We start from the raw sequence: 16451 nt of genomic DNA, 5'->3' as shown, positions 1-16451 counted from the left end.
TAGCATGTAGTGAGCAAATCTACTACAGTGTGCAAGAATGTCAGAATGTGGTGGGGTATATCATTAGACTTACCTCTCTCTCCTGTGGGGCTAGATGATGCATTGATGCTACTCCATGGGGAAAACATTGCCAAGGGTAATCTTACATTAGAACTGTTGAGTACACCTTGTACAGACAGTTGGGTCTCTCCGCATTGGAATTACCAGTCACTTTTTATTTTATGCGGGAATAATTGATCTGCAAACAAGGAAGAAAGTTGGAAAACATAGTCTGTCTCTGCTAACGGCTTTGTATAAACTGTCAGAGCAGGCCAGGCACAGTGGCTCACATCTGTAATCCAGCACTTTGGGAGGCTGAGGTAAGCGAATCACGAGGTCAAGAGATCCAGACCATCCTGGCCAACATGGTGAAACCCCATCTCTACTAAAAATACAAAAATTAGATGGGTGTGGTGGTACACGCCTGTAGTCCCAGCTACTTGGGAGGCTGAGGCAGGAGAATCGCTTGAACCCAGGAGGCAGAGGATGCAGTGAGCCAAGATTGTGCCACTGCACTCTAGCCTGGTGACAGAGAACTCTTCAGAGGTCAGATAACTCTTCTCCAAGCCACACGTGTTTTTCAGTGGTCCCCTTAGATGATGGCTCACTATGGAATTAGAAGATGGCAAGAACAAGCATCCCTGCCCAGATGGACCCGTCTGTGGGGGTGCTGTGGTTCTATAGGCAGTCCTGTCTGTGTGGGTCGGGGGATGGTGCAGACCATGGAGCAGGCTTCTGGTATTTGTCACTGGAGTGCAGAGCCAAGCTGAAGCAGGGGCTGGGGCTTATGTGGGAGGCTCCAGTGAGAGCTGAGAGGTTCCTTCAGGCCACAGGTGATATTGATATTGCCTAATGATCATTTTGGAACATTCTAGTATCTTGGGTTATTGTTCACCTGGCAATTATTAGTTGTTGCTTTTTAAATCATATGCATAAATGAAGGGTGTTGTGAAGCCCTTTTTGGTACAGATAAGCCAGCCACCAAGTTTATCTGGAAAAGGGGAATTCTCAGATTGTTTCTGGGACAGGCAGAGATGGGAACACAGGGAGAGATGTCTATGCTACAGGTGAGTCAGGGAATGAATGTCAGTCCCTCCTGCTGTCCATACCAAGCCACACGCTGCTGTTACCAGATCCTTGTTCAATTTTCCTGCTCTCGATAACCTCAATTCTTTTTCTCTCTTCCCAGCTATTTCTAAAAGTTTTGCCATCTTGCTGCTCTTTTTTGGAAAGCCGCCTAGCCCTCTCTTATGTTTGACAATTCATCTTTAAAGATCAAAAGAACAGAAACTGTTTAAGTGCAAGACTCAACTGTGTGCAGGACACAGCTTTTGGCAGCTGATTATTAAATGGGAAAAAAGGGGTCAGGAAAGTGATATTCTCAGCATTCTCAATTCTCTCCCCAGCTAAATAGATTCTTTTGTTAGTTCTTTTAAAGATAAAAGAAGTTCCCCCCAACATTTCTGTCTATGTTCTGGGCTCTGACATCCCTCAGGAGTGAGCATGGCAACACTGTATGGATGGGCTTTGCTAGGCTGGGAGACTTTTAACTGTGTTGAGAGAGGTGAGGGGGCAGAATCCCACCACAGGCTGGCCTGGGACTGGCTCCCTCCCCTCAAAGGCCCCCTGAAGAGGTTGATGATTACTGCCCTTGTACTTGGCCAGAAGAGGCAGCATGGGGTACCCTGTGGGAATTCTGTTCCTCTTGATCAGAGGAAAACACTTGTACTCCGTTGGGTCTCAAGTTTTTATTTCTTTTTTATTCTGCTTGTGAAAACATCTTTCAACACCTATGTTTTATTTTCCATCCATGATACCGTACTGGAAGTGGGGAGATCTAATTCTGTCCTTTTCTTAGTAGAATGATACCTATTTTGTCTTCTCTAAATTAGAGTCAACAGTGAATATACCATAGGATTGTTATAAAGATAAAATGAAGGACTGTAAGTAATGAATGCTTGGTAAACACGCAGTATTTTAAAGACTATTTCCTTTCTTCCAAATGAATTTCTTGAAGTACTGGTTTTTCCCTTAGCACCTTTTCAGGCAAAAGGAGAATTATGATGATTTCAACAATAGTGATTATAGTTTATATTTATGGAGAGCTTAGTGTGTTTTGAGTAAAGTTTAGTGCATTGCTCACACAGGGTGTCATTTAATATTCACAAAACTCTGTGAAATAGTTACTGTTATATTTATTTTTACATACAAGGAAACTGAGGCTATAGAGAATTTAGATAATGATATGGCTCTGTTTCCCGACACAAATCTCATCTCCAGTTGTAACCGCTAGGTGCTGAAGGAGGGACCTGGTGGGAGGTGATCGTATCATGGGGGTGGTTTCCCTCTTGATGTTCTCCTGATAGTGAGTGAGGTCTCGTGAGAGTTGATGGTTTTAAAGTGTGTGGCGTTTCCTTGCTCTCGCTGTCTCTCCTGCTGCCATGTAAAATGTACCTTGTTTTCCCTTCGCCTTCAGCCATGATTGTAAGTTTCCTGAGACCTCTCCAGCCATGCAGAACTGTGAGTCAGTTAAACCTCTTTTGTTTATATATTGCCCAGTCTCAGGTAATGTCTTTATAGCAGTGTGAAAATGAACTAATACATATATCCAGCACAAGGTTATAGCACTAATATGCAGAGGACTTAAATGCAAGGCAGTCGATCTAGAGCTCCTGCAGCATGCACGGCTCCTTCCTCTGTGTCAATTTTATACAGGTATCTAAGTTTCTTACCTAAGAAAGTGAATGAATTTTAGACCCGCCCTGACTCCTTAGTGGGCTGTCTTGCTCATGTATCTTCCTGGCTGGGCACTTGCCTGATCCTTTCTCTAGACGTTGCTTACAAGCTCTGCCCCAGCCATGCCAAACTCCCAAACTCCAGGAGACGGCAGACTGGGCCATGATTTCTTATGTGTCCATTTCTTTGCATCTGTAGTTCTCCAAACCTGGAACTGTTTTCCTTCTTCTATTCTTTCATACATTTCTACTGTTCTTTCAGCAAATATTTTAGCGAGCAAGTGCTATGTGCTGTAGTTAGCACCAGGGATAAATTAATGACCTTACTGGTCTTACAGTGTAGTAGGAGAAGCAGAGGGATAAATTCCAAAGTACCACATAGAGTGGCAAATGCTATGAGACAGAGAAGTGGAGAGTCCTTTAGCATTGTTTGTGATGTATTCGTGTTTTTATAAAATCTGTTAAGAGCCTGCAATGGAGCACACAGTATGTTAAGTGCTAATGATATTAGACAAACACGGTTCCTTGCCTCTGACTGCTGTGTTCTACTGGTGGTGGTGGTGGGTAGACAATGAAGGAAAAAGAGAAATAAATAATAACTAAATCAGTAAATACCTCTTGGCATAAGTGACCTTAAAAACTAAACGGAGCCAAGTGATAGAGTGATGGGAAAGGAGTACGTGAGATAGAGTAATCGGGGAAAGCCTCTTGGACAAGGTAACTTTTGAACTTGGTTTGGAAGAGAGAGAAGGGGCTAGCCATATTGGTGTTCTAAATGAAACAAGGGGAAGTTCAAAGTCCTTCAGGTCAAAAAGAGCTTGTTTCGCTCAATGACTAGAAAAGGGATCAGTGTTAAAACTTGCCAGACTTCCCAAATATTAAGTCACGGTCTCCTCTGAGAGGACGTGTCACTCTTGTGATAAGGCATCCATTATGCTGTACCGAGGGCATGTTTGCATCTCCTAACAGGCAAACTCTTTGTATACTACATCTTATTCACCTTTGAAAATTACATCTCATAGTCCCTAGCCCATGAGAAAACTCAAGGAAGAATACTGACTTGAATGAATGAATGAATGAATGAATGATGTATCCAACTAAATTGTCCTGGTCTAGCTCAGTAGGCTACATCATTCACACTGGCTTCAAAAATGTGTAGAGAAATCACTGTGAAGGCACAATGAGCTCACTTGGAATCAGAGTCATTTGTGTGTTTTACTCCCCTTCTTATTAAAGAATTTTTGGTCCTAATTGCTGGGGCAGCTGTGAGAACTAGGAGCTATAAATATTTGTAGGTTTACTTCAAACTGTGCCTCTGCTTTCATCTCCCTGGGCACATTCCATGCTCAGAGGGTCATTAGCTGTGTACTCACAAAACAGCTATAGAGTAATTAGTACTAAGGAAAGCTGCGTATTAGTTATTGGGTTTCGGGACCTCCTTTTTCCTTCCTGAAGCTTTTGCATTTTTCCCTTCTAACTTCCGAATTGAGGCTTTCTACTTGTGTTTTAAGTTGTGCCTGTTGTTATTTATTGAGTATTGTAAAAATGTATCCTATTTATCGAGTATTTATGATATGACAGGCATTATACTAAGCCGTTAGCCTGCATTGTCTCACTCAAGCCGCATGGCAGCCTAAAGTATTTTTATTTGTATTTTACAAAATAACACACTAAGGTTGCAACTTGCACAAAGTTACCCAGACAGTGAATGATCAGACTTGAACTTGAAGTCAGGACAGTCTGTTTCCATAGTTCTTTTCCATTGTACCACTGCTTCCCAAACCAAGTGATCACTGCTGGATCCCTTTAGGTATTCTAAAATAAATTAATAATTTGTTTTTTGTTTCCGTGATAATCCTAAACATTCATATAAGCATATTCAGAGTTATTTATGACTGATTGAGACCTGTTGGATAATTTCTGGCCTGAGCTTGTCTTTGTATAAAAATTACTCTGAAAACAAATGATCACTCTTAGTGCTGCGTTTTCAATCTAGGGTTCTTTAAGGCAGCTATGTTCCTTGAGAGTGAGGGCGAACAGCAAGGTGACTTGTTAACCCAGAGCTCTCCCAGGCTGGGCCCTGGCCTGGATTATGATTGTCTTCCCTCCGTTAGGAGATTCCTAGCAATTCCGGTGCTTCACCACAATTTGAGGGATGGCTGTCCTGGTAACTGGAACTGCTGGTGGGGACACTTGGCACACTCCCAGTCCGCTCTGCTTCTCACTGATGCAAACCTACAGGGAAATCAGAGCAGGCTTGTTGCTCAGTGCACAGAGGCCATGAAAATAAAATAATAAAGACTTTTTCTAGAGAAGTAAACAGTATTTGTAGAAGAACTCATCAGGAATCCAAAGAGCAAGAAGGAGGTAAAATTGTTCTAGCGTCCTAGTGTTCATGCATGCAGGTGGCAAGGCCCACAGATATTGATGGCAGGTTAACACATTCATGGCCCTCTCTCTTGCTAGGCTTTCAAAAATTATTTTTACTCTTACATAAAATAGAAAACAATATTTTCAGATCTTCACCTAGATGTACAAGAGTAATAAATTAAGCTGCTCTGTCTAAAAAACATGTAAAGTATAGAGAAAGATCTTCAGATCTACCTTTTGCTGCTGCTGCTATAGACAGATTGCTGGGTCTTTTGGGGCAGAAGAAATCACGTGGTGGGGAATAGCTCACCTGCTTACAGCTGGGAGGACATGTTTGAAGGGGGGTGAAAGAATTAATGCAGTACGATTTGTGAAATCACTGGTGAGCATAAAACCTTATATTGCTTAGCACCTAAGTTACATATTTAAATGACTTAAAATTTAAAAATTAATTTAATTCTGGAGGACAAATTTGAAAATAACAATAAACTAACATCCTATTTTGCACCTCTACAGCTAATGAGGATGCTCTGAAGGATATACAAAAATGAAATATAGTCTGAAATCAAATTCACGGATGCATTAGTCTGCTAGGGCTGTCATGACAAAGTACCACAGACTCAGTAGATTAAATATAACTTTATTTTCGCATAGTTCTGGAGTCTGAAAGTCTGAGATCAAGGTATTGTCAGGGTTGGTGCCCTATGAGGCCCTTCTCCCTGGTTTATAGACAGCTGTCTTTTCCTTGTGTCCTCACTATATGTGTCTGTGTTCAAATTTCCTCTTCTTGTAAATGCACCAGTCATATTGGATTAGGGTCTATCTGAATGCCCTCATTTTAATTTAATTGCCTCTGTAAAGACTCTATCTCTAAAATATGTTCTCACTCTGAGATACAAGGGATAGGAGTTCAGTATGAATTTTCAGGAGGGATGCAAGTCAGGCCATAATAACTGATTCTATTTAACTATATCTATATCTATAATTTTTTGAACCAAAAGACAGATTTATTTGGTAATGAATAGGAAAAACATTTATGGGACTGTACCTACTAAAATTTTAAATATACTGGAATTCAAACTTTGCCCTTTTTTCACAGATTATAAGGATTTCCTAGTGGTACTGGCTATATTATATTAAAGTAAACATTAGAGATGATCGTAGAAAATAATGATTAGCTAAGTGTGAACTACTTATTACTGTTTATAATACTACATTTCATTTCTAATTTACAATAGTTTATAATAAGGCAAATTTTCTACCTCTGCCCTCATTGTTGCAGAAATAAGCTCTTAAATATTTAAATGTCATATTAGAGATAAATTGTTCTTTTGTGTTTGGGTATAGAGGTCAATGAATCTGTGATGTGGGATGGTCACTGTCAAGAAGTGTAAAATCTTAAGAGTGGTCTTCAGATTGAGGAAGGACAGAGGTTTTTGCTAAACAAAAGAAACTCGGCATTAATTCCACATCTGTGGTTTTCTTTCTCTCTCTCTCTCTGTGTATGTGTATGTGTGTCTGTAAATAACAAATAAGGATGGTATACATGTTTTGAGCTAAAAATAGGAGTTTAATTGACAATTTTCTACTTGGTATAGATGTGTGTATGGGTCAGATCAGGGACTGATCCCAACACACTCATGTGTGGCTAATTCCCCCACCCCTGACTCTACTGTATAAAGAAAGTGCATCCTAAACGGGCCCTTTATGATTTGGAGAAGCTATAGATATCTCAATTCCTTCTCATAAAGAATGGGAAATGGAGAGACAGGAGTGGGGAGAGTTTGAAAAGATGGTAGAGAGGAGTGTTTGGGTGAAGGGAGATGGATTCGTCTACTGATGCAACTGGTGAGTTGATTTGAAAAATAACTGACATGTTGGGGACTTTTGTTAATTTTGTTCTGCATGGTTGATGAAGTAATTTCATCTTCACTAAACCTTCTATTAAATCTACTTTATTCACTAAAGTGCTTTCATAGCTAAACTTTCTATTTTGAGGAGATGCAGTTAAATGCTGAGCCACCTCCCAAAATGAGTGGGGACAAAACAGGTTCCTGAAATTGTCTAGATGTGTTTAGTCTGCACCTAGACACAAATATATGTACTATCTTTTATTCACATATACTTGATATCAGAAAGCAGATGAGTGCAGAAGAGCAGATAGTTGAGCAGGAGTAGAAGGTATTGCTACGAAATAGAGTTGATGAATGAAGAGGAAGGTGGATAGTGAGGGAAAGAAGAGGTGTGGATGAAGCAAAGTATCAGCATGTGGGTAGCACTGCGGGGCAGTATGCATGTACACATGTTTTCCACACATATCATAGAAGTAAATGCATTGAGTGCATAAAAGAGGAAATGAAGCAAGTGATACTACAAAATAGGAAATCAAAGAAGAAACAACAAAATTATTGCATAGGCATTGGACTGAACTATATCTGTGAATAATACATTAAGCAAATGTTTAAAAGATTATACTTTTGATTTTTAACAGAAATATGTTTCTGTATTTTGCCACTTAATTTATGCTACTCCAATTTAAACTGAAATATTTGGAAATTGAATGAATAGTGCCATGTTAGGCAGCCTAGCCAACCAGTACCTGGATTTTAGTTCCTGAATCACTGAGCTGTATGTTCACAATTCGACAAGCCTTGTTATCAGTTCTGAGGCATAGCTGGCATGGGGCGAGGGTTTAGGTAGTTCTAGATGACTAGGCAGTTAATTCTTAAGCACAGGTGAGTTACTTTAAATAGGTTCACAAAGCATTAAAAGGATCTTGGTGATATCCAGGCTTTTGAACATATTTACATTGTGATAGTACTGTTTGACAGGGATATGATCCTTTTTCTGTAATAAGTCCTTGTGATTTATTGAACAAGTCTCCAAAAGTGAACTTTCAGTTCTTGATGGTATGCCTCCAGCTGTTCCTTTTCAGCTGTCTCTCTTGACCTCTGCAATGTGCATTTCTGAATGATTTTAGCTTCTTTTAGCTAAAGTGAATTCTGTCTCTTAGAAGGTGCACATTTTGTATTTCTATTCTAATCAATACTTACTCCTACTGTTTTAATGACCCAAAGACACTTTATTTAAGTCAGCAGCAAACAGGGCCTGAGTCACTTTAGTTAAAATCTGGGCTCCCCTCAATCTGAAATCATTTCATCTCCTAATTTCCTTTTTAGTTTTTCTGTATACACAGCAGGCCATCTGAAAATAAGTAATCAAAGCAAGACCTTTTACTGAGAAAATGAGATAAGCTTATTTCAGAATTCTCAACTTTCTTACTTCTTGAAAAACATCTCCCCTTAAGATCTTTGAAAAATCTTTAAATAGATGTCTTTCTCTTAAGGCCCACTTCCAGTCTGATTTCTCCCAGATTTTCTTAATATTGAAAGTGGGCAGTTGATGTTTACTTATACCAACTACATGGCAATCCTATTTCCAAAGGGCCTGTGAAAAGATGGAAAACAGATGATGCTTGTTGTTTGATTATTTGCCTTTCAAGGGTCACTTTGCTGTGATAGACTCATATAAATTGCTGATAAGAATTTAAATTACTACTTCCTTTCAAAAATAAATTTCCCAACACATATCTAGAGTTTTTAAAATGTCCTGCCCTTGGATCCAGTACATCCTGTTCTAATAATCTATACTAAGGTGAAATTTAAGCATTCAATGATTTGTGAACAAAATCAGCATTGCATCATTATTTATAATAACAAGAGGTCAGAACTATCCAACTGATGTACAAAAGATGAAAGGTTACAGAATATATGGAGTAGGATAATATAAAGGAATATTACTTGGTCACATTTCAAAGTATATGCAATGGCATGGAAAATAGATACAATTGAATTTTTAGCATAAAATACTATATCAACTGTCAATATATTCCTAAGTAAAGTCATAGAAAGAAAACATAAATAGAACTCATTGTTAAAAGTGTTGTTTCTACATTGTGAAGTTATGAGTAATCTCTCTCTCTCTATGTATGTATGTGTGTGTGTGTGTGTGTGTGTGTGTGTGTATATATATCCGTAGGTGTGTGTGTTTCTTTGTTTTTTATATGAGTCTGTAATACTTTTTAAATGAGACAAGTAATTAATATTTTTTAAGAAGAATAAAATAACCCTGAGAGGAGAAACCCTCCTTTTCCTTCAGGGTAAATCTACTGTAGGTATACTCTTTCTTTCTAGTAATTCATTCTCCTTGTGGCTGCTCTGTTTTTCACAACACATGTCTCTGGATTGTAGTAGTAAATTAGCAACAAGAACACTAGATCTCAAAACCATAAAAATAGCTGCCACATAACCATGATCTTTAATATAAATATGTACTTTAAAGCACTTTACAATTTTGAAAGACTCTCCCATAAAGCCACCTTGAAAGTGTTATTTGTAATGTCAGCTGTGTGAAGGCAGAGTTTTGTCTTGTTCACCTTTATACCCTAGCATCTAAAACAGTGGAGATAGAGTGCATATTTGCTGAATCAATAAATTAATGTGTTTTGAACATTAGTGATAAGATTAGATTGCAGAGGACATAATCTCACATGATACTAACACTGGCCCTCTGAGGAGGATATAGGTTTTATTATCCCCAGTTTATAGGAAACAGAGGCAGAATGATTGATCTGCACAAGATCACAGAGCTGGTAAGTGGCAAACATCTATTTGAACCAATTCTCTAGATTAGGGCTTAGTTCGTAGTATGATTCTAACAAAACTTCATGATTTTTTCATTGTCTCACTGTACCTAAAGGCCATGGTGTCACTTAATACATTAGCATTTATCAAGATTTTGTTTTCTATTCAGCATAGAAAAAAACACATGGGCTCAGAACTTATTGTAACGTGGCTCATATTAATTTCTACTCATTCTTCTCACTGCATTTACTGTATTAGCTCATTCTCGTGCTGCTATGAAGAAATACCCGGAACTGGGTAGTTTATGAAGAAAAGAGGTTTAATTCCCTCACAGTTCCACATAGCTGGGGAGACCTCAGGAAGCACAATCATGGCGGAAGGCACCTCTTCACAGGGTGGCAGGAAAGAGAATGAGTACAAGCAGGGGAGATGCCAGACACTTATAAAACCATCAACTCTCATAAGACTCACTCACTATCACAGAATATCATGGGGGAGACTGCTGCCATGATCCAATTACCTCCACCTGGTCCTGCCCTTGACACATGGGGATTATGGGGATTACAATTCAAGGTGAGATTTGGGTGGGGACACAGAGTCAAACCATATCACTGCCTGTCTTCTTTCTTATCAGGAGTTGTTATGCATTGAAATAATTTCCTTGGATAAATTCTGAGTTTTCTAGATTGAATATGGTGAACATTGCCCTTTGGATCCTATGATTCATAGCAATATAAGAAGCCTGAATCCTTTCTAGTATACTTAGTAAAGCCTTAGGACTTTCTGAACACTTTCAAACATATCTTAAAACAATGTATTTATATTTTAAAAAAACCCACAAAGTTACAAAAATACACACCTACTATTTTTTCTCATCTCTGTATCCCAATTATTATGAGTACTAGCCTCTATCAACTCAAAAACTGGCCAAAGAAAGGATGAAAGTTTGAAAACCCAGGAAGTTAAAATCTACCCAGGGCACTGCTGTGAGATTCCAGTGCAGTGATGTCCTGGTAGGAACAGAACAAGTCACCTTTCAGGCAGGTGCCCTTTACTCTCACATGTTGACAATGGCTCATTCTCTGTTTACATCCGTTTCTGCTTTGCAGCCTCAGTCCAGGCAGGGACAAGGGACATGTGGCCTGGTGTGTTATTTGATGTGTGGTGTATGTGTACTTCCTTCTCTTGATTTGGCTCTGTTCGATGTGAACTAAAGTGCCCTACTGTTCACATCAGGGTAGGAATCCTATTGGCTCCCAGAACCTTCTAGAGTAGCCGCTATATGACTTCAATAAAAAAGCACTTGGCTTTAACTAATTATAGTCCTGCTCCAGGCTAATTTGTGACCCACATCTCATAGTAAACATTTCTCTCACTCTAACCTTGAAAGGCGACTAAACTGGGACAGTTTTACCCACAGAGTTTAATCAGGTCTCTATTCTAAAGACAAAGTGTTAAGAAACCTGGTTAAATTTCATATACGTATGTTTGTAAATTTTCTTCTTCATAAAATATTTATCTTTAAAGATAGACTGAAATTTGACAAGATTCTTATTGGATTTACACTGCTTACTTTCCTTGAGAAATACTCTTTTCTATATAGTAATGGGTTGAACTATTTCCCTTTCAAGTATTCATTTATCCACTCTGCATGCAACAAGTATTTCGTGAGTGCTTGTTATGTCCCAGGCACAGACTATACAGATGCAAAATACAGATAGGGTCTCTATTGTCATAGGAAAGGAAAACACATACTAAATAATTAGAGACAAAATTAATAGTTCAATTCTAATTTTGGAAAAATCAATGAGAGGCGCAATGAGAGTGTCTGTGCATGGAATCTGCTTATCTGAGAGCTCTTGGAGGGCTTCCCTGAGAAAATGCAGCTGAGGCTAAGATTTTAAGGATGACTAGGTGCTGACTGTGCAAATTGGGGTAGTAGGAGAAGGAACACTCAGGCCAGGAGGAAATAATATGAAAAGGATAAAATGGAAAGAAGCAAAGAAAATTCAAAGAACCTTCATAAGGAAGATGGGTGGATCCATGTTATGGATCCATTTATTTTTACTAAAGCTTTACTAATCAGCTTTTATACCCAAGGCCCTCTGCCATGGGCTGGAGGTACAACAGAGAGTAGAAACTGCACCCTCTCGCAGCTTGTATTTTGGTGGCAATTACAATGCTAGAGAGATAGGTGCTCTAACAAAAGCAAGAAAGAGAAACGACTTCTAACTCAGACTGAGAGGTCAGCAAACTAGAAGTGATGTCAATGCTGGTACCTGAAGAATGGGAGGCATTAATGAGACAAATGTCATAGTGGAAGTGTGGGGTTGATGAAATGAAGAGTGAATTTGAAGGCCAGAGACTAGAGAGAAAAACAGACAAACAGAAAAGATGTATTTGGGGAACTAAAATAAGCGTAAGTATGAAGATGGAAGTAAAGAGGGGCAATGTGAATGTTTCAGTTTCTTCATCTATTACATAAGGGAGTTGGACCACATTCTGTCTAGGCCATAGATTTTGTGATACTATTTTAAACCCCTCATGTATACTAGGTAAAGATTGAGAGATTGTTAATAAGTTTTTGAGGCCACACAGATAAGCAGTGACAAATCTCATTTAGTCTGTCAGTTGAATGTACATAAAAGTCACAAAAAACTGCTTTTGATTGGAAGCAATAGTACTGACCTGATTTTTTTTCACAAAAATTTGAACACTTCGTTATGTAAAAAACTAAACTGACCTTATTGCAAATATGAATTCTTCCCTCCTTCCACTACTTTTTACTGAAGATTCTTCATTTTTCTCTTTAGATTGAGCCCAGAGTGGACTCAAGTTCTGCAGGGTGTCCGGGCAGTGCCATGATGACTTGCCACTTGTGTCAGAAGAATAAGTTGATTGACATTGTGCAGATTTCATAAGCAAATGGTTGATTTCCTGGTATTTAGCAAGTTGTCAATTAATGAATAAAACACCAATGTCAGGTTAAGGGTTACCTAAGAATGTGCTCTTGCCTTTACCAAGAAGAATTTGGTGACGGATTCCTATTCCCAAAGTGTTCTTTAAAATGGACAACCTTACATTAACGGATAAAAAAGTGTCCAATGTTCAGAATAATTTTAAGTTTTATGAAACTTTTATACAAAAACCTGATTAGTAGGTCATCTGCTCAGACTTATGTATGAAATAGGAACATGTTAGCCAAAATATGAAAATTGCTATTTAGATATCCACTCTACTGGAGACCTAGAAGATAACAAGTTCCTGAGGGTTTTCCAGGAAGGGACATGAGGAAACACAGGGAAAACCAGAGTTAGGTCTCAGTTGAAATCCTGCATTGTTCTCTGAAGACACCATCCTAATATACAGCTGTTGCCTAAAATGTTGACCAAAAATTGGGAATTATTACATTTTCAGACACTGAATAATTTTTCAGAAATTACACACAATGTCTCCTTTGACCTAAAAGGTATCTTTCACTTGCAAATTCTAGTCATTATACCTCTCATAGGGTGAAAGAAAGATATTTGAGAAAACGAACAAAACTAGAGAGAGTGAAAGGTTAAATTTCTTTAGTATAGAAATGGGGCAAACTTAGGAAGGCATGAATGGAATGAATACAATTATGGACAACAATTTAGCCTGGGTTTAGAAACTGCTGACCCAATTGCATACGGTGTACCCTTGAAGTTTGCGTAAAGGAAGATTAGGACAATTACATTGAACAGAAATACTACTAGTGTGTAATGGACTTTGGAACCTACTTGAAGAGGTCATGAAGATAGTACATAGAAATGGAAAAGTTTCCAACTCTACTTAAGTATGAGCTGAGAAATACACAATATTTCTGGTTGGCATCATATCATATCTTCTGTCATCATAAGTCTTATAGTCCTCTTGGACACAGGCCGTATGCTCCAGTGAACAATAAGCTCATCCTTGTTTGTCATTGTTTTTGTCCCAGTGACCCTATATTGCTTAGCACATTCATCGACCTGCTCAATTAATATGTGTTGAAGATGATTAAGGATTTTAATTATATAGGGTAATGATTTCTTGTTCTTGCTCTATTATCACACTAATGATAAATGCTAACCTTAATTGAGTACATGCTATTGTATCATGTGTTGTTCTCAGTAGATTTTATAGAACAAGTTTAATTTGGATATAAACTCTGGTTCCTATCATATGCTATGGTACTTTTCATATGCCTTTTTAAAGATGAGTAATCTAAGAAATCTCAGTGTCTCACAGTAACTTAATGATATGGCCAGGATTTAAACTTCAGCAGTCTGACTCCAGAGCCTGTACTTAACCAGTCTATTTCTGCCACTACTAGGGACCAAACTGGAGAAGTGGCTCAGAAATATTTAGCAATATCCCCTCACTTGCTAACCTAGTGATTCTGACCATTTTTGTCTTTGGAGCCAAATTAGATGTGTTCTATTCTATATTGCATTCCCCTGTTAGGAAAAGAGAAGTGGAAAGATGATTGAATGGAAAAGAATGGAGTCTTTTGATTGAAATCCTCAATGTTTTACTTTCCTACAGCCTATGTTGACACATTCCATTTGTTTTACCCCAAACTAGGAGTTCCTGTAGGCAAAGCTCCAGAGAGACTACATATGGTTTATAGCTGGTTCTTTCTATATAGATAGCTGGCCAAATATATAAGAAAAGGGCCGACCCAGAGTGGAACCACTTTGGAATTGTTTGCTCATAAAATATACTACTGAAGAGTCCCACGGAAAGGGAATGGGGGAAATGAGGTGCCAAGCAGAGCTCTCGTAGCTTTCCATTGAGCAGTGACCTGGGTAATTTACTAAGAGATGTCTGCTGTATTTCTATATTCTAAGCAGGACCCCAAGTCAATATCTTGCCTATCAAACAAAGGCAACCAGTAAGATAACAGGCATTTATAGAATTAATACGGAAGCAGGCTATGTTCCTCCTGCCCACTCTCACAGGCACTCTTTTGGCAAAAGTAGACAGACAGATACACACACACACACACACACACACACGCACACACACGTAGTGTTTTCTCAATTTACCAAGAGAACTACCAAGAGCAAACAACTTGTGTGTCAATCTGGTCAATTATAAGAAATGTGGCTATTTCTTCCCTGCAATTTAGTAACTTGACATTTTTCTCTTTCTTTCTTTCTCTTTTTTGTAATCACAGCAGAATCTAAGAAGAAGAAAAAGGAAGGCAAGAAACAGGAGAAGATGCTGGATTAAAAGATGTCACCTGTGGAACATAAAAAGGACATCAGCAAACATGATCAGTTAACTATTGCATTTATATGTACCGTAGGCTTTGTATTCAAAAATTATCTATAGCTAAGTACACAATAAGCAAAAACAAAAGAAAATTTTTGTAGTAGCGTTTTTTAAATGTATACTATAGTACCACTAGGGGCTTATAATAAAGGACTGTAATCTTATTTAGGAAGTTGACTTATAGTACATGATAAATGATAGACAATTGAGGTAAGTTTTTTGAAGTTATGTGACATTTTACATTAAATTTTTTTTTTTACATTTTTTGGGCAGCAATTTAAATGTTATGACTATGTAAACTACTTCTCTTGTTAGGTAATTTTTTTCACCTAGACTTTTTTCCCAATTGAGAAAAATATATACTAAACAAAATAGCAATAAAACATAATCACTCTATTTGAAGAAAATATCTTGTTTTCTGCCAATAGATTTTTTAAAAATGTAGTCAGCAAAATGGGGGTGGGGAAGCACAGCATGTCCTAGTTCAATGTTGACTTTTTTTTTTTTCTAAAGAAAATCATTAAAACATAAAATTCTTTCACTTTGGCAGAAGCATTTGTTTTCTTGATGAAATTATTTTTCCATCTGAGGAAAAAAATACTAGGAAAATAAATCAAGGTGATGCTGAAAAAAAGTTGTTTTTGTGTTCAATAATGTGATTTTGTAACCCTACTCCTTTAGTCATTTATACTCCCCCAGTCAACTTATTAGCACAGAGAAATTGTCATACAAACTAGCTAAGTCACTCTTGGGCACAAAGGTCACACAGTTGTTTTTTTTTTTTTTTTTGTATTTTCTATCAGTAATTAATAGGTTAAATTGGTACTACTGAATTCAACAAAAATTTCACAATAGTCTAGGGTTTAGTGGAGCAGGAAAATGCTCTTATAGTGGATATATGTGGGATAGCGCCAGTCCAAATCAGGATCACTATAATGATGTGCAAAATGGTAGTTTGGGCTTAGTTTCCATAAACCAAAAATTTTCACTTTGTTACATGCCATGAGTGCCAAAGTCTATCTGTACAACTTCCTTATCTGTTGGCCTCTAAGCACAATTTTTAAGTAAACAAGTCTGTTCTCCTATTATTCAGAGAATAATAGAAAATTCTCTGGGATTATCTTTAAAGTATTTCTCTTGACATACTCTTTAATTCTAAAGTGATAAGACTCAATAAACAAACACCTATCTACTAAGATAATTGCTAAGTCCGTTTTGGGAAATGATGATTTCAGCCTACCCTGGGCTACCTATAAAATATATAATTACATGCTGGTCTAATGATGCAGCCAAAGGGTCTTGGCAGCTAAACTACTTTTGCCATCTAGCTTAAGACTCTACTTGAGCTAGGAATGTTGAGCAGATCCATTTCTCTCCTCTA

At 37.9% G+C, this 16451-nt stretch overlaps 1 protein-coding gene across 4 annotated transcripts in view; it reads left to right on the top strand.

Moving 5' to 3' along the window:
- Positions 1-15704, top strand: part of PTN (pleiotrophin) — a 114084-nt gene extending 98380 nt beyond the window's left edge. For 3 of the 4 annotated variants that reach the window (XM_032761868.2, XM_058435865.1, XM_032761869.1), the window contains exon 5: positions 14973-15704. In XM_032761868.2, coding sequence (XP_032617759.1) covers positions 14973-15028 — 56 coding nt within the window. In that variant the 3' untranslated portion in view covers positions 15029-15704. The remainder of the gene's footprint in view (positions 1-14972) is intronic. The other variant, XM_058435873.1, reaches the window with a different exon arrangement.
- The last annotated feature ends 747 nt before the right edge of the window (positions 15705-16451 follow it).

Source organism: Hylobates moloch, unplaced genomic scaffold (genome assembly GCF_009828535.3).
Source record: "Hylobates moloch isolate HMO894 unplaced genomic scaffold, HMol_V3 SCAFFOLD_1, whole genome shotgun sequence".
Taxonomy (NCBI): Eukaryota; Metazoa; Chordata; class Mammalia; order Primates; family Hylobatidae; genus Hylobates; species Hylobates moloch.
This window is presented reverse-complemented; position numbering and strand designations above follow the sequence as displayed.